This window comes from Scomber scombrus, chromosome 9, assembly GCF_963691925.1.
Source record: "Scomber scombrus chromosome 9, fScoSco1.1, whole genome shotgun sequence".
NCBI classification, from domain to species: domain Eukaryota; kingdom Metazoa; phylum Chordata; class Actinopteri; order Scombriformes; family Scombridae; genus Scomber; species Scomber scombrus.
The window spans coordinates 16,727,701-16,746,368 of NC_084978.1; the positions used below are offsets into that span (position 1 = coordinate 16,727,701).

The 18,668-nt window shown below is 41.8% G+C and overlaps 1 protein-coding gene across 4 annotated transcripts; it reads left to right on the forward strand.

Annotated features, from left to right (window-relative positions):
• The first annotated feature begins 98 nt into the window (after window positions 1-98).
• Window positions 99-18,411, forward strand: LOC133985470 (serine/threonine-protein phosphatase 2A 55 kDa regulatory subunit B gamma isoform). Of its 4 annotated transcripts, none has more exons than XM_062425105.1 (9): window positions 99-174; window positions 9,929-10,046; window positions 10,334-10,497; window positions 11,481-11,593; window positions 12,296-12,473; window positions 13,283-13,447; window positions 14,257-14,426; window positions 17,164-17,255; window positions 18,117-18,411. In XM_062425105.1, exons 1-9 carry the CDS (start codon window positions 99-101, stop codon window positions 18,409-18,411), a joined length of 1,371 nt encoding a protein of 456 aa, XP_062281089.1. The 4 variants fall into 4 exon arrangements, with proteins under 4 accessions (XP_062281089.1, XP_062281092.1, XP_062281091.1 ...); XM_062425108.1 differs by having other exon boundaries at window positions 9,929-10,026; window positions 10,332-10,497; XM_062425107.1 differs by lacking the exon at window positions 99-174 and adding an exon at window positions 3,865-3,946 and having other exon boundaries at window positions 9,929-10,026; window positions 10,332-10,497.
• Window positions 18,412-18,668: the final 257 nt, after the last annotated feature.

The following is an 18,668-nucleotide window of genomic DNA, read 5'->3' on the forward strand; positions in this document are numbered from 1 at the left end:
GGGCGCTGTGCTGGCCGGCATCCCCACCACCCCCTCCACCACCGATCTGCCACCACCACGCTGCCCCCCCAAGACGGGCGCTCCCCCCAGCCCCGCTGATGGGCGAAGACACTGACGCCACCCCGACGCTCAACCACCGCGGCTTCCTCCCCGACCACAACTATGTGACTGAAGGTAAGCAGACGGAAGAGAAAGCTGTGTGTGTGTGTGTGTGTGCCCTCATGTGAGTCTGCATCTATGTGTCGGACTTTTGGAGAGAGAGAGTGTGTGTTCATGTCTGTGTGTACTCGTCTGTTGGACAAAAACAAGCTCAGTACGGCCTCCTAATCTTTTATAAGCTCTGTGTTGATCAGTGTAGAGCTGCAGACTGTGTAATGAACGAATTTGGGAGTAAAACTCTGTCCCCTCTGCAAATTTACAGTTTAAGGCAAGTTTTCCTCTCCTCCTTCCCTCATCTCATTACACTCTCATTCCTTCTTCTTGTCCTGCTCCCTCCGTTTCTCTCTTTTTGTTTGTTTGTGCTTTTGTAACCACTTTTTTACCTTATGTAACACAGCTATTTGTTTCACTGCAGGGAAGAATTGATCTGGCCTGTGTGTGTGTGTGTTTGTGTGTGTGTGCATATGTGTGTCTGTTTGTGTCTGTATGTCAGAGACGGAGAGGGTTTGATTTTTTTTCTGCAAAGAAAAAAGATCAAGAACATTTCAACAGATTCTTTTACGCTCATGAGACTGCATGTCATCTCTCACATCGTACTAGAGAGTAATAAGGTGCGGGTGTCAAACTGAATATATGGCAGATCAGATTTGAATCTGGGGAAAATATTGGACAGTCCAGCAGCATACAAACCATTGAATTCCTTTGGTTTGTTTCATAAACCAGAAGGATTATAACCCTATAAAACAATCTCTGCCCCCCCTCCACCTTCTGCTAATCTCAATTACACCACTAATCTCACCTGCACATTAGCTTCCCTGTTTGGCCTCTCTGCCTGTCTGTCTGTCCCCAGTCTGTTTCTTACACACAGCTTATTGTTCACCACGTCTCTTAGACAAGAACAGCGGATTATCATTTGAGGGTCACGAATGTGTTGTGAGCTCATTTGTGATCCTGGTATCACTGCAGAAAGGGAATTATGCATCCTGTGTCTGCGCTATATAATTTCCCTCACACAGAAATGCATGCTATAGTCAGGGGAGACCTGTAGTGCTGCCTGTTGATTGTGTAAATGCCTGTGTGTGCCTTCAACACATTGGACTGCTGAGAAGATCGAAGAATATTTGTGTGTGTCTTTGTCTTTGTTTTGTGTGTGTGTGTGTGTGTGTTTGTGCAAGAGAGTGTGTCTGTTTTATATCTCTCTTATACATACGTCCATTAGCGATATGTGTCTTTGTTCATCTCAGAAAAGGATTTTGATGACTGAGTGGTAGAAAATCAGTCTTAACATCCATCACCAACCATTATTGCCATAGCAACAGTCCATGATGATAAACATGCTGCTTTTCATGCTCGACCAATATGATTGACACGTCGTCTCCACCCACCAATAATAGCAATATTAATTATTCTACACATCTCAGGCAGACACAGACATTATTCAGGTTGAATTGCTGATGAGCCCACACCAAGGTGAACACACACACACACACACACACACACACACACACACACACACACACACACACACACACACACACACACACACACACACACACACACACACACACACACACACACACACACATTGAACACTATTGTTCTGAAAGGGCTGTGCAACACATGTATGACAGTTGATAGTTGTGGAGGAATAAGTACAAATGCTCTAAAAATCAATCTCCAGTCATTTTCTGTCACAAATAAACAATATGATTCATTACCTGCCTCTTCCTCTTCATCCACTACAACCCCCTCCACCTTTCCTCTGTATTCACCCCATCCCCCGTCCTCCACCCCATTTCCATCCCCCACTCTCTTCTCCCTCCCTCCCTCCCTCCCTCCCTCCCTCTCTCTTTTTCCCCATCGGTCCTCTAATACAACTCGCAGCATTGCGCGGTGCTGAAGTGGCACGTCTGCCAAACAATTATCCAACAGTGCTCAAACACAATGTGCCTCTGTATGTGTGCGTTAAAGAGGAAGACAGAGAGTGGTAGATGTAGAGAGAGAAGTGGTGCATGTGATTTTATGCTTGGGTATTTTTTTTTTAGCTCCAGTGTGTCTCCACTTTCCTTTTTTTTTGCCTGTGTTGCATTCATATTCATGTCTGTGTCTTTGAGCACATACTGTGTGTCTTTTTGTTTGTTCAAGTCTGTGTATATGTATGGGTGTGTGTCTGTAAGTGCTTGTGTGTGTATATGTGTGTGTGCGTGGCCATACATAACAGTATGTCTGTAGGTCTTCCTGTGGGGATTCCCCTGCCCTTTGACTCCTGCAGGGTAGGGATGCTTAACCTCCCTCTACCTCACCGCTCCTCCCCTCCAGTCTTCCCTCCATCTCTTACTCCCTTCTTGTCATTCCCTTTGCCTCCCTTTGCTACAATCCCACCTCTGGAGTGGCATTGGGTTCAAGAATGGATGAGGGTTTGCTTTAAATACTACTTTAAATACTATGAAATAGTTATATTATATTAATAGTTAGAAACAGTTATGCATTTGCATCAAACATCAAGGCTTTGGCATTTTTTAGACTTCTGTGAGTAAATTATTCATGATTTATTAAATTTAATAAATAATTAAAGCACATAAATACCACTACTATTGTGTACAATGTAAAAAAGTGTCTATATGAATGTTGTGGAGTGAAACACAAACATATTACTTATGTTATACTGTAATGACCCAAAAAAAGTCTACATTTTTAGATTTATGTGGTTTTGGAAAGAGAAAGATCTTGTTTTTCAGTTTCAAGAGGAGCTTAAAATGCACAAAATTGAAATTACGAGCTCTTGACACTAATAAGCACCTGGATGCAATACTTCAACAACACAGGAGAAAGACATACTATAGATTTAATTAACGCAAAATAAGTGATATAAATACAAACATACAACATTAAATCAACAAATGTATATATATATAATATTTATATATGTAAATCTAAAAGTAAAAATACCTAACATTTCCTGATCACAACATCTCAGAAATAATTATTTGCTTTTCTTCATTTCATACAGTTTAAAGTTGAATATTGGGTATTTGAACAGTAGATTAATAGTTAAAAGAAAGTTCTTTTGACTAATTTGTGAGCTTATTTCATTATATTTGACATTTTACAGTTGATTAATGATTTATCCAAAAACTGAATGATTCAGCAATAATAGAAATAGTGATTGTTAGTCACGTACTTGTATGTACTTGTAAAGGAGCTTCACCAACCTCTTACTGTCTATCATTGTGAATGTGAGAGAGCTATCTGCACGTCTTGCTTTCTTCTCCTCCTTGTGACGTGCAATAAGCGTAATAATGTTCACCTGCAGATAAGAGGTCGACAAGACTCCGTTCTTTTAGCTGTTTCTCTGTGTCCACCCTGCATGTGTTTCTACCCTTCCTGCGAAACCCAACATAAAGATACATCATGTCACATAAAGATACAGTATGATCATGAATACACCACCAGTCGGTTGTCTTTGGTGAGTACTCATGGCCAAATGTGGTGTGGTAGTAACTCAGTCCCTTCCCTAACCACCCCAACCCAACCCACACCCTGCCCGGTCCTCCTTCCTTCCTTCCTAACCCTCTGCTCCTCCCTGTTGCCCCTTGCCTCCCCTCCCCTCCATCCTTGCTCCTCTTGCAGGGCTGCTCCTGGCTATAGCCTGAAGAGCTCCGCCCATCTTGTCCACCCCTCTCCACCCTGGAGTCCTCCCCCAGGATGTTGAGCCCCATCCAGGTCCTGTGCTCCGACATCACTACCCTTTCTCTGGAGCCCGAGCCGTTTGCCTCTTACACTGAAGGTGTGTGCTCTATCCTCTTCTATCCCGAAGGTCTTATCTTGCGCCACATGACCCCAGTCTAAGACATGAGAGTGTGTGTGTGTGTGTGTGTGTGCGCGCGTGGATCATAGCTGCAAGCGTGTGTGTGTGTTTTAACATGAAGTGTGTGTCATTAAATGTGTCGAAGTATATTCTCACGTGAGTCTGAGTGTTATAAATATCTCAAACATCACTTTGTCTCTGTCTGTCTGCTTCATCCTTTTTGTGTGTCTCTATTTCTGTACTTGCCTTTTTTATTTTTGTCCCAGACTGTCTGCCTCGCTGCAATGTAGATTTTGTATGAGTGTGTGTGATTGATTTCCCTAAATAGTTTGACCAGATGATGCCCCGTCTGCTTCAGAGCAGATCTGAGTCTTACTTCTTCTGCTATCTGATGTTGATTAACATACACATATACCCAAGACACACTCTCTAAACCTCTGCAAACACAATAATGTACTGGAAATACATGGAAATACAGGCATCCATACACTCACTCACTCACTCACTCACTCACTCACTCACTCACTCACTCACTCACTCACTCACTCACTCACTCACTCACTCACTCACTCACTCACTCACATGCACAAAGAAAGATACTGTCAGAGGGGCAGCATGAAAAAAGAGCGGGACTTTTCTGAATATGGGATTACATTTCAGGAGGTTTAATCTGAGTTTCAATATTCCCAGGGTTAGATTGGGTGTAAACCAGCTAAGCTCCTAATCTTTTTTTTATGTTACAGTCTCACAAATCTTTTTAAATTAAAAAAAAAATCAAAATAAGAGAATTCATGCAGCTAGAAGGTGTTTTTGAAGGTAGGCAAAGCAGGATTACAGGTGTATTTCACACACGCTGAAGCTGGCTTGTGGTTTATGATTCTAATTGTTTGTGTCTATAACCATTAGGCTCACACCAGCTCTGCTCCATTGTGCCGGTGTGTGTTTGGAGAAATGGCATATTCCCCGCTGTGCCGGGCTTAAATCACTCCTCTTCACACATGTGCACTTCTAACACAATCACATGCACCCGTTTTTTCCCCAGATAACTCCAAAACTGCAGGACAGGGATCAATTTAACGTTTCCCTCAGGCAGTCTCTCCCCTTGTCTCCTTCTCTCCCTCCAACCTGTTTATTTCTCTACAGGGTAATTGAGTACACACACTTGTGCACACGTACACAGGAAATGCGGGGCACTCGCGCTGCAGTACGCACACACGCTCGCCAACGCACATGCACACATCTCCTGCTGAGTGGTGGCTTGTCCTCGCTTTTAAGGAGTGTGTGTTTTTGGCTGGGCTTTAATGGTCCATGTTTACCCAGACTTAAGATATCTATAATTGTGACAGCAGGACGTCTGCTCCCCTCTTTGTCCCTATAGTAGCCCTTTACAAAAAAAGGAAATCCCCCCTCGCTCTACCTACACTACCACCAACCCCCCATCTTTCTCCCTCTCTTTTCATCTCAAGAGTGCCTGCCTTGTCCGAGTTTGAAGCCACAGAAGAGCACTACTCTGAATATGTACAATACAGACTAGGGCTGCATTTTAATTATCTGTCTCAGAAAAGGGTGAAAAATGAGATGCACAACTTACAATGATATAAAATATATAAAAGTATTCGAGAAGCTAGAAGAGGTAAATGTTTGGTATTTTCGCCTTATAGATGACTTAAACAATTAATGAATTACCAAAATTGTTGTCATTCATTTTCTGTCTATCAACATAGTTTGAGAGCTGATGCAGACTCTGTACATCATTTCTTTGATCTCTGAGAAACTCTCAGAGATCAACCACCTCACATGGCATTCAAGTGTTTGTTTGTTAGTTGTTTACCATTTCTGCGTGTTTTTTTTGTGCTTCTTTGTTTCATTGGGTTCATTCATGTTTGAGTGTTGTTTTGTGTTGACATGTACTGTATGTGTGGGCGCATGCACTCGCAGTCACAGTGTGTTCTCCCAGCTCCTGCAGTGTGCCCATGAGTCAGACAGTCCTGCTGATGCTAATGGACTGTCTGTGGGAGACAGACACTGCTAGCTTGCTATAGCACACACACTTCCACACTGTAAGATATAGGTTTTGTCAAGCTGTAAGTCAAACAGACAGGTGCATACACACCCATATTTTACATGAGTAACATGGCCAGTGGTGTGTCTTGGAGGAATGCCATAGTGCTCATGATGCTGCATGTTTCTGTTTCTGTGTGTTTCTGCAGTGGGTGCTTGTATTCTCACTGGTTCATTTCTCTGTAGTGCTATTGTAATAATGAGAGTAAAATAAACCCTGATAGATTGAGAGGATTGTTGAGAAACAGATAGAGGATGAGAGAGGAGAGTGGCCACTCCATATTTTATTCAGTTATATTGTGTATGTCCTGTGGTTTTGCTTAGCTTAGCTCTTTCTCTGTGTGACTCAAGTGAAGACACAGTTGTGTGTAAGTGTGCACAGGCTCGCTTGCCCACACACACACACACACACACACACACACACACACACACACACACACACACACACACACACACACACACACACACACACACACACACACACACACACACACACACACACACACACACACACACACACACAATTTCTTTACTGCCTTGGAAATATAGATTTCTGATCTGTCATGCCAATAAAGCTTATTTAAATTTGAATTTGACTGCTAGCCTAGTGTTCTGTGTTTGTATGGGTGTCATCATGTGTGTGTGTATGCTTTAATTATCTGCACATCCTCACTTTGCACCATAGTGTCTGCTCCATCTCCTGGTATTAATTCAGCGTTGTTTGTCAGTGGACAAAACTGCAGCGGAATAATTATTTGACCACGTTGCCTCTTCCTACGAGGATTGGATTGATGAATACCCACTTCCTCCTTCACCACACTGCCATATAAGGCTAACCGTAACGCGTGCTGCTGCTACTGGTTGGCTCAGCCTGTTACCATGGCAACCCCTGCTCACCGGAGGACCCCTCCACCGCCTCCGCCCCAGCGCCTCTTGCCTCCACCTCCCTCTCCATCCTTCCCATTCCTCCACCATCAGCATCACCACCACAATCTACAATGTGCTAACGTACAGCCAGGCAGCAGAGTTCCGTGGGGGAGGGATGAGAGAGTTAGAGAGAGAGAGACAGACAGACAGACAGACAGACAGACAGACAGACAGACAGACAGACAGACAGACAGACAGACAGACAGACAGACAGACAGACAGACAGACAGACAGACAGACAGACAGACAGACAGGGTGGAAAGTGGATAGACAAACCACAAAAAAGAGAGTGAAATGGGGCAAGAGAGAGATTGGGGAGCAAGACATGACAAGATGAGAAAAGGACACTGAAAGAGAGAGAAAGCCTGAAATAGAGCAAAGAAATTGCAGCAGCTGTGAGATGAAGAAACAGTACAATGACTTGTTTAAAGAAGGAAAAAGGAGAGATGGAGGCATCCAGTAATACATGGATTGTGTGAGGAACAGGATGAATAAGGTTGTGTTGTGGTAGAGAGTGAGTAGCAGTCCCTGCCTCCCCTCATCATAAAATCTGTCTCTCTCAAGGCCACCTCAAAATAGGCAAGGCTAAAGCTTTGAATCACCCCGAGTCTCAGTAAATACACTCTCCATGCTCTGTTTTTATTACATTCAATGCTTATTGAGGCCTGTGTTCTCTTTTATCAAGATGGAGCTCAGTGGACTCCTTTTGTTGAAGACTTGGTGGCATCCAATGCCTGAAATGAGTCTCATTTTTAAAGCTAATCTATAACCTTTTTAAAGGTGGAATTGTCTGGCAGATGTGAGCTTTTGCTATACAAAAATCTTTCTGAGGCAGGATTTGGTCTGTTGAAATGCAATGTCCTTCAATATTTATGGTAATCTGTGAGCAAAAGACGAGTGGAACCCAGCGGATGTTTAATTACAAGAAGAAGAAAAAAAGTACATAAGTACAAAAAAAGTAGGTTTTAAGCTATTATTGTTTGATATTTTGAGTTATTATAGCATCTTTAGTTATGCTGATAATAATGTTTATTTAAAATAATCCTTGTGAAAACTGGTGTAGTCCACGTGTTACTTTCAGTCCTTTCATGCCAATGTTCAGTGTTGGATCAGCAGGGGTTAGTTAATAGTGTGTATTATTGTCTGCTATAGTGTCTTTTTTGATACTATTGCAGGGATACCAAGTTTTTATGTATGACTGGACAGTATTAAATGCAGGAAATGTGGCATCTTCTTTGTCCATGCTTGGTTAACAATCCAGTGAACTGCACAAGTTTCAGGCAGGCAAGAAATTATATTACAGATGTTTAGATTGAATCAACTGTAAAGAAATATTTCTGAGAAGATATTCCTGCAGAGCACAGAAGGAAGTGTGAAGGTCTGCTTACACATTTTTCTTGTTAAACTTCGATTGGTGGAGCTAAAGAGCACAGAACAGTTTTTGATGGTGGTGGAAACAATCTGATGAGTTAGAGAACATAGGTTGTTAAGGTAGCATAAACAACACATAATATACTGTCCCATACACCAGCAATTAAACGAGTGAACTGAATGCATGTAAAGCTTTGCTTGTGTCCTGATGTACGGCAGACTGCTGGTTAGTGTCATGTAAAAGCGAGGGAATCTTTGAAGTTGTTGTGACTATGTGATGATAATTTGATTATGACCGTTTTTAGGATTATTCAGTCAGTATGAGAAGTGATCGCCCTGGTGATAAGCATCACCAGCGTCAGCCCTTAACACAGCCTTACAAATGTGAAAACTTTGCAGAGCACATATTTGAAACTTCACAACTGAGCTGAAGATACAGTTCACTTCTGTTGGCAAACTGACTCGACTTGTTTGCTCATTTCATTCAAAAATATGAAAATGAGGCAGCTAGGCGCCCTGGTGACTTTTTAAAATTCATCCATTCACCGTTGCATTCTTTATTTTGGATAGACAGTGGGCTAACTTAGCTGCTATGTTTGATTTTGAGGGTTAGATAACCAAAATATAGCTTCATGCCAAGTCCGCTCCATCATCTCTTACCACCTCTTTTTCATTGAGCCTCCGTCTCTTGTTGCTTCATAAGGGATTTAACCACTGAGGTTTCCTCTGCCTCCAGAGCAACTTTCTCATCAAATAAATGTTGATAACTAAAACCTTGATCTGTGCCACAAAGGGGAAGTGAGAGGAGGATAAGGAGACAGAAGGATAGCGAGATTACATGCAACATAACATCAGATTCAAGCCTCAGATGTGACACTGACGTGTCCTTCGTTAGACAAGATTCTGTGTATATTTGTGATGCGGAGAGCGTCCGTTAAGTTAGTAAATGCTAAGTGGTTAATAATGTGCTCACTCCTCATATTACAGTGTGTCAGTGAGTCAGACTGTAATTAATGCCATGGCAAATGACTGTACTGAAAAGTAATATTTGAATGATAGTCAATCACTAATGCACATACTCTCAAGAGATGGATGTACACTTTAAGACACTACAGAGATCTTAGAGTACATAATTACTACTACATACACAAATGCGATGAACTCAGGTGACACTGTAATCTTGTGTGCTGGAGTGTCATGGTGTGTGTCATTGTGTATGTGTCATACTGGAAAACAGATAACACCTGTGCCTAATATGAAGCAGCTGTGTGTGCATGTCTTTGATTTTCTGTGCATTTTGAAAGGTTAACATGTTTATTTTCCTGTTACGCAGCCATTGCAGAATTTTTGAGTTGTTGATCAAATATTTTTTAATCCTACACATTAATTTGCATATTTGAATCCACTTAGATGTTAATGCGTTGACTGTTGACTTTGTAGGATAGTTTAGATACAGGTGAACATAAACAGATTATAATGATGAATGATGATGCGTGGTCAATTTGCTAATGGCTGCTCTCTCTTTCCCCACTCTTCTTTCCTGTCGTGCTGCATCTCCCTCTCTGTCTCTTTCTCAATATTTGTCTCTTTCTTTCTCCACAGCTGATATCATCTCCACTGTTGAGTTCAACCACACAGGAGAGCTCCTGGCCACAGGGGACAAGGGAGGCCGAGTGGTCATCTTTCAGAGGGAACCTGAGGTAGACTCACACTCATGCTCGTACACACAGATATACAGTTTTTCATCCCAGCTGTGAGTGCAGTGATGAAGGAACACAGTTCCCCTCCAGCTACAGTCTAGATTGATTGATAAATAGTTGATGCCTCTGCTGTGTCAGAGAGTGTATCATCATAGCTGTGCAGAGTCTGTGCCACACCATTTCTTCAGTTGACCCAGGTGAAGATGACTGCCTCCGGCCCCTGGGTGTTACATTTGAGGAGGTGCTCACTGAAATCTTGGCTCTCTTCCCTTCACCTCATTCTCACACTCCTTTTCTTTCCACAGAGCAAGTTTGAGCCATTCTCCCAGGGTGAATACAATGTCTACAGCACTTTCCAGAGCCATGAGCCCGAGTTCGACTATCTCAAGAGTCTGGAGATCGAGGAGAAGATCAATAAGATCCGATGGCTGCCTCAGCAGAACGCTGCACACTTCCTCCTCTCCACCAATGGTTAGTTTCTCAAAGGATCCAGGATGTCACAAATGCTTGGTTGATATTTTGCGCAACATACTTGAACAATTTTGCTTTCTGGTGTTCATGTACCACTTTATCAGTAGAGACGTATAAAAGATAGCCCATTTCAGTTTGTAAGATGTGGCATTACTTGTGCTCTCATGTCTGTGTTACCAGTGTTTCTACCTTAAGAGGCATGTGACAAAGTGAAGGGAATGGCAGGGCATTAAAGTGATTAAGGGAATTATGCTCACATTTAAATTTGAGTCACTAGAGTAAAGTCGATGTTCCCTCGGATAAAGAGTTGTATTACATTTACAATGTGCAGGGATCTCTTCTGAAAGTGTTGCATCACATTTCTGTATCGTGTTAGAATGTGAGTTTGTCTGCCTTGGAGGAGAGGTCCCATCATTAATTTACATTCTGAGTTTATGGCTATATTGGACAATCTATAGATTTTCCCTGAGCTCACAGTTATTGATTTATTTAAGTACCATATTATTTATGATTAAGGGTATGAAAAATGTAAGAGCTGCCTCAGCAGTTAGCTAATGCTGCTGCTGGTATACTTGCTGTCATTTTTTCAATATAATACAGAGACATTCTGTTTCTGTCAGTGTTGATGAGACAAAGCCTCGCTGTTAGCTCATTTAGACTTTCAGAGTCCAAGCTGTCAGAACTGAAAGCTTTGAGTATGGTGGATTATCTCATCTTTTTAAGTATTTTCGGCTGGATTCAAGTGCACGCATTGATTCTCTTTATACTACGATCCTTAAACAGAAATAGGGCAACGTTTTCTTTTAGGTTTAACCATTGTAGGTTTAAAATCTGGAGATGAAAATCTATACTTAGTCTACTTAACCACATCTAATATAAGATCTCCAGATAGCATATCACCATGCATCTATTATCCATTAGTTACACTTCCAAATTATCTCCGCTCTCACCTGATTGGCTAATGTTCCTGTCTCGTCTCCCAGATAAGACCATTAAGTTGTGGAAGGTGAGTGAAAGAGACAAAAGGCCGGAGGGATACAACCTGAAGGATGAGGAGGGTCGCATCAAGGACATCTCCACTGTCACCTCCCTACAGGTAATTATTTATCTATCCATCTATCCATCTATCACACATGTGAATACACACTCTAAAACATTCATAAATAGTAGGCTAGGCAACATAACTGGGTCAGTGGGTACAGATGTGTTTGCATGTGCAAAAATGGGTCACTGGCACAAAGGTACATGTGTGTATGTGTGAGTGTGTGGGGGCGGAGAAATCCACTACTTCCAACTGTAGAGAACAGCAGCAGAACATCTGGACTGGATCTATTAGTCGACGCATCATTGTTTCTATTTGCAGTGAATTCTGGGCGATCAGTAGCACACAGTGTGTCTCTTTAGAGGTCTGAGAAGTGTGTGTGTGTGTGTGTGTGTGTGTGTGTGTGTGTGTGTGTGTGTGCACAGTGCTGCTCGTGCTGTGCTGTATTAATATAAGAACAAACGTTTAAGCAGCCTATAAAAATGTAAATCGTGTATCAACAGAGAAATTGTGTGTTGATGAAAATGCCAAATGAGCTCTACCAAGTTCACTGAATTGGCACTTGATCAAGCTATCAAACGCGTGAATTTGGGTTCAAGCATGAAATATATTATTGATGCCAAATGAAGTAGTCTATGAAATATTAATTCATGATACAATTAAATGATTTAAATGGAATCTACTGTCTCTATCTTCACAATTCTTCTTCTGAATCAGTGACAGAGGATGTTAAACTGCTCCAACTGTTTTTCCAAGGTGCCGGTGTTGAAGCCGATGGACTTGATGGTGGAGGTGAGCCCGCGGCGAGTTTTTGCCAACGCCCACACCTACCACGTCAACTCCATCTCCGTCAACTCCGACTACGAGACCTACATGTCAGCTGACGACCTGAGGATCAACCTCTGGCATCTGGACATTACCGACCGCAGCTTCAGTATCCTTTGTTGGTTATTGTGTGCATGCAGAGTGTGAGGAGGAGATGAAGACAAACAACCATGCGTGCCAACATGTAGGCGTGAGCGTGAACACACACATGCACCAACACATGTAAAAAGCAAGACTAGATTTATTAAAGCACAAGGACACGGATAATTAATGCATATATTAACACATGCATGCACAATAATAAATCCCCCACACACACACACACACACACACACACACACACACACACACACTTAACTCCTGCACTGTGAATCCCACTTTGTTGTATAAAGAAATGCACAAAGACACACAGTGTTGGGGGAGGGGAATATTATTCTTGAGGAGTGAAAATGTAGCGTAATGAATAATTCAGAGGCTGCATAAATATTTCAGCCCCCTTTCTGAGTTTTAATCCAGCTCAATAGGACACAGTGCAGTCACATCCCCAACCCAGACAGGATTTATAATATTACAATTTATCTGAATATGGAATTACCTTTCTCCCAACAATCCCCCCCAAGTTATATTTATATTGGTTTACTTAAATCTGCTGTAAATTATTTACATTGTGTTGCTTATGTATACATTTACGTACTCCTATGTTTTTGTTTTCTGATTTACCCATGTATTCAAATCCAATCTAATTGGTTAAGTGAGTCAGTGGATAAAATCAATAAAAGGACGAACAAATGAATGAATGTATACATAGAGTATATCAGATTTCTACATGTAAAAACAGTTCTTAGACTAATACAAAGGGCCAGTGCAGAGAAGCTGCCTCTCTCTGTTGTTTTCCTGAGCGAAGCCTCTTTCTCTCAGACATTGTGGACATCAAACCAACCAACATGGAGGATCTGACAGAAGTGATCACAGCGGCTGAGTTTCACCCCCATCATTGTAACTTGTTTGTCTATAGCAGCAGCAAAGGCACCCTGCGCCTCTGTGACATGCGAGAAGCAGCGCTGTGTGACAAACACTCCAAATGTGAGTAAACCCGCTGGAGGCACCATCTCTTTGTTGCACGTTTTAGCCGACAAACACCAAATCACATACACGTAACATTGCTGCTGAAGCATTTCCAAAGTACAACCCTGGTAAACATTATACTTTTTCTTCCTAACTGCAAAACATTGAGTATTTTCATTCACTGTGAATGATTTAACATCAGAGATATGACTTCATCACACATTAGGACCGCAATAAATTTATTTGTTATGTATAAATTTATCATTATGTAATAATATTTCTTTTTAACTTCAAGGCCATTTCTAATGGCAGGGTTATTTTCCTTCATACATCTATTTCCCTTAAGGGGCAACAATTCATTGTTCATTTGTTGTAGTTTTCCAGCCTTTTATTTCTATTTTCTAGTTTATATCCTTTTACTTTCAAGTTGAACATCCCACATGATCTACAGCTTCATCAAGTAGGAATCAGTAGTTCAGTGAACACCTGAACTTCATTTAATGGAGCAGTAGCAGTCCACGAAGCAGCCGGGGACATAAGTTGTGTTATATTCAAAGAGAAATATCTGTATTTTGAAATGTGTGAAATGTCTAGATGTTACAGTTATATGTAGAGACAGTTATACAACATCTGTCTGTGAAGGCGCAGTACTAGTGATATTTGTGCTTTGTAGTCATCTGTCTGCATTTATCTGCAAGTACGCACTCATCACCTTTTTGTGTGGAGTGTAACACTGAGAAACCTCCACACCTAAATCAACTTCCACAGTCTCCTTTATCGCACTCTGCTTCACACCACTCACACCCTCCCTCTCTCTTCGTCTCCAGTGTTTGAGGAGCCCGAGGACCCCAGCGCTCGCTCCTTCTTCTCTGAGATTATCTCTTCGGTGTCGGACGTCAAGTTTAGCCACAGCGGTCGCTACCTGCTCACCAGAGACTACCTGACTGCCAAAGTCTGGGACCTCAACATGGAGAGCAAGCCCCTGGAGACATACCAGGTGTGTGACGGCCCACATATGAAAAGCGTGAGGCAGTGTTGAAATGAAAGAAACACTGGAGGGAATATTTTCCTTCCTCAGGATTGTCTCTAAAGCTTTACTCGGGTGAACCAATCAGCAGTCAAGTAAAGATGAATTTAGTTTTTTTTATCCACATCAGGGTAAAGGGGTAATTGCAGGTCACAACAAATACGATGATACTAAATCATCATCAGCTTTTTAGAGAAAATTACCCCAGTATAATCTGGAATTTATAACTACTCATCATGTTAGTTCAGAGATGTCACAGCACCTGCTGATTGGTTGCTTCATTAATGCCTCACCAGCAGTTGTCCGGCTACTACTAGCATCGAATTATATTTGCTGCCACAGCATTATTTTTACTGTTTTTTGTGTACAGTGTTATTTGTTCTTTATACTGATTGTACAACAGAGAGTTTTGTATAACTTAATTTAGGAAGCAGTATATTGAATTTCGTGATGTTCAGAGTTGTTAATAATAGACACAACTGTCCTCTATACAGCAATGTTAAACAGAGCATCCTAATGATTCTTGTTGGCAGCTTACAGTTTTCCTGCCTGCTTTTACAACCTCACCCAACCTGTTTGTGTTGGCGACAGTCACCATTCCAGACTGAGATCTCGATTATGTACTCCAAAATCTCTTTGTAGAAGAAGAAATGATCACTAACTGTTTTCTTACATTCAGTATCTACATCCACATGCTGTGAAATTTAATTCATCATTAACTCATGCTCTCAGATACTCAAAACTGTTAACAACTTCCCCAGACTGAACACAAAGCGAAAGAGATGGCAGTGGACATGCATTATTTAAAATTTGTGGGGATTTAGTTCTTCCAGCAATGTCCTCTTTGCTGCTGGGATTCTTTAAGAGCTCATTCAAAGAGCAAATTAAACTATCTAACTATTTGTATTCAGTGTCTTCACTTAGTTGACAAGTGTTTCAAGTGGAAATCGCTATTATGTCTTCCAAACTGACTAACTCCCTTGATTGAAAGAGGACCTCCATTGTCATCCTCCATAATTCTTGACAGAAATGAATCATGGGAAGAAGGTTGTCTCTCAGAATCACCGTACTTACTGGTGATTGGATTTTTCTGAAACCTTTTAAGGATAATTGGATTGATAACTTGCCAGAAAATGTGCTTCTTCTTGTCAGTGCAGAATCACCAAAACCCTCACTCTGGCTTTTTAACTTCAGACTTTATTCTGTAGACGTGAATCTGTGTGTTTGTCAGATTAACCAGTGCGTGAAACGAACAGTCCATTAGCATTATGCAGAGTATGTGGGATGAGAGATTACTGTAAATGGGCTTAACATGCTGTGAAAAAATGTAAACATAGTGTGTTTGAGGGAAGACTACTAAGCAGATAAAAAAAGAAGCTTTTTCCCATTTCTGCGTGCTTTAACACATCTTGTCTCCAAATGAATGTGTAATGTCACCTGTAAGTGTTTACAACAGGCAAAACTATCTTCTGTTTATGTATTTATGCAATGTAGAAGTATTTATCAACTCCTTTTTTTCAGTGTGTGTTTAGTATTCTTGCCACAGGCGTGTGGGTGAACATTTGTGTGTGTCTGTTTGACGTATAAGGGCCTGTGAGGCCGCCAGGAGTGGGATGCTAAAAGACGCACTGGAGCTATTTATAGGCTGCGAGCCTCCACTCATAAAGTGAAGCAGGAAGAAGGGATACCTTACACAGCGCTCGACACCTAGATCTGCAATGCAGCACGGAGAAGGAGGAAGAGAGGGAGGGAGGAAGGGAGGGAGGAGAGGGGTGAGGGTTTGGCTGGGAGAGTGAGGATGGTGTGATGAGAGGAGGAGAGAAGAATAAGGGGTTGGAAAAAAAGGTTTATAGATGAGGCTGAGAAAGAGGGGATGTGGGCGAATGGAGGAAGATGGGAGAAACAGAGGGGAGAAAAGGGCTCTCAGGGTCGAACTCCTTCTGTTTTGTTAAATTTACACCTGTATTTCTCCTGGAGCATACAAAATATGCATAAATCCACGAGGAATAAGGCACTCTAGTCTAGATCAGACACACAGGCTGGAAAAAAAACAAAAAGACAATATATTCAACTCCAGCTGACACTGTATCATTTCACTCCGTGCAGAAAGACCCAAAGGGGAAAACAAAAATGTCACCAGGTTTGATGTACAACAATGAGCCGACCTCAGCTTGACCATTTATTGATTGAGAGGTGACTGTTGACTGCTGACTTTATGCAGAATGTGAAAACAAGGAGCTGAATGCGGAGCACCGTGGCTGGAGAAGGTGTAGATTTCAGCCCATTGCATCACAGAGTGGACACAGTGCTGACACAGGCAGGTCAATGAAAGCACGAGGGAAACGAGTTATTAGTCGTGTGTGTGTGTGTGTGAGTGTTTGTGTTCACGTGTGTCTCTGTTATCATGCTCTTGGTGGATTTAATAATAGTAAGATGGATGTTAATGCATTTACTGATATGGAAAAGTTTAGATTAAAATGTACTCCTGGCCCTCATATTGCTGAGGGCGGGTGTTGTGTCTTATTAGTGTTGCCTTCAGGGAGGGTTGTGTTACAACTTGCCTGCATTTAATGTGTTTTGTATGTGTGTTCGTCTTCTGCTCAAACCTGTATTTATAATTGACATGAAGACGATACCAGAACGTGAAGCAGCTGTGGTTATACTCATTTTTAATCATAGCTCTGTGTGTGTGTGTGTGATCCTCCAGGTTCATGATTACCTCCGCAGCAAGTTGTGCTCCCTTTACGAAAACGACTGCATCTTTGACAAGTTTGAGTGTGCCTGGAACGGCTCGGACAGGTATGTTTCTAAATATAAACAGTTCAGTCAGTTCACCTACATTTAAAAAAAGTATTTTCTACCTCCACCTTGTGGTTTCGTGCCATGCTTAGAGTTGATATTACATTTGAAAGATTCATCATTAACAGGATCCTTTTTTCACCAGATAATCCACTCAGACTTCAAATTTTCACCACATTTGTTCAGTAGAAAGTAGCTGACAGGGTTTTTCAGGGATTATGCAGAATAACCAATAAGATGCTTGACTTTTGCCAAAGTAATTTTAGCAGTGAGCACCACAAAATGTGATTAGATTTACTTCCATTGTGTATTGGAGTAGCAGCAAAAATTATATTCTGTGGTTGAAAGGGTATGTAAGTAAAAGTACAAATACATTAATTTAATTGTGATGCTTTAAGCAATCGGGGTAAAAGTCTTGTATTCAGAATTGAAGTACTAAAACAAAGACATCTGAGGTCAGCAAAACAGTGCGTAAAGTAATACAACTGGAAGTTTCATTAATTGATTATTACTACTTGATGTAGTGGGGGAAAAAATCCCCTCAGTTTAAAATTAGTGAAGTAGAAGTATGAAGAATAATAAAACAAACTCACTAGTACAGGTACCTCAGTACTAATCCATTTTGGAATAAGGCTGTAACCTAACAAAATGTGGGGAAAGTAAAGGGATGTGAATACTTTCCGGATGCACTGTATATGTGTTTTATTTAATTTTGATTAACTGACACTTGAAATTTGGGCCTGTAGTGATGGATGTTTAAGGTTAGGTTGGGAAATAAGCAGTTTCCACCAGTTTAGCAACAAAAAAAAGAAGTAAATGAAAGTTCCTATACTGAGATCCTTCCTTTCCTCCTCTGTCCAGTGTGATCATGACCGGAGCCTACAACAACTTCTTCCGCATGTTTGACCGGAACACCAAACGCGACGTGACCCTGGAAGCGTCCAGAGAGAGCAGTAAACCCCGAGCTGTCCTCAAGCCGCGGAGGGTCTGTGCCGCCGGAGGAAAGCGCCGGAAGGACGACATCAGCGTGGACAGCTTGGACTTCACTAAGAAGATCCTCCACACAGCCTGGCACCCGACGGAGAACATCATTGCCATTGCCGCCACCAACAACCTGTACATCTTCCAAGACAAACTCAACTCTGAGATGCATTAATGAACAAATGTCGCTGGCGGATACATACAAGTTTACACCTGAACACACAACTATGCCAGAATGTACACATTCACACACACAAGCGCACTCTCCCAGGAATATGCCTAAAGAGGCAGGAAGGCAAACACACATGATGAGAAAACATACACACATCTACGTCTGCTCACTGATACTCTCCCTCACCTCCCCTCCAGCCTCCAAGAACTGAAAGGACCTCGAGAGGGCTAGAACAGGGACAGGCTGGATTACGCAGTGGA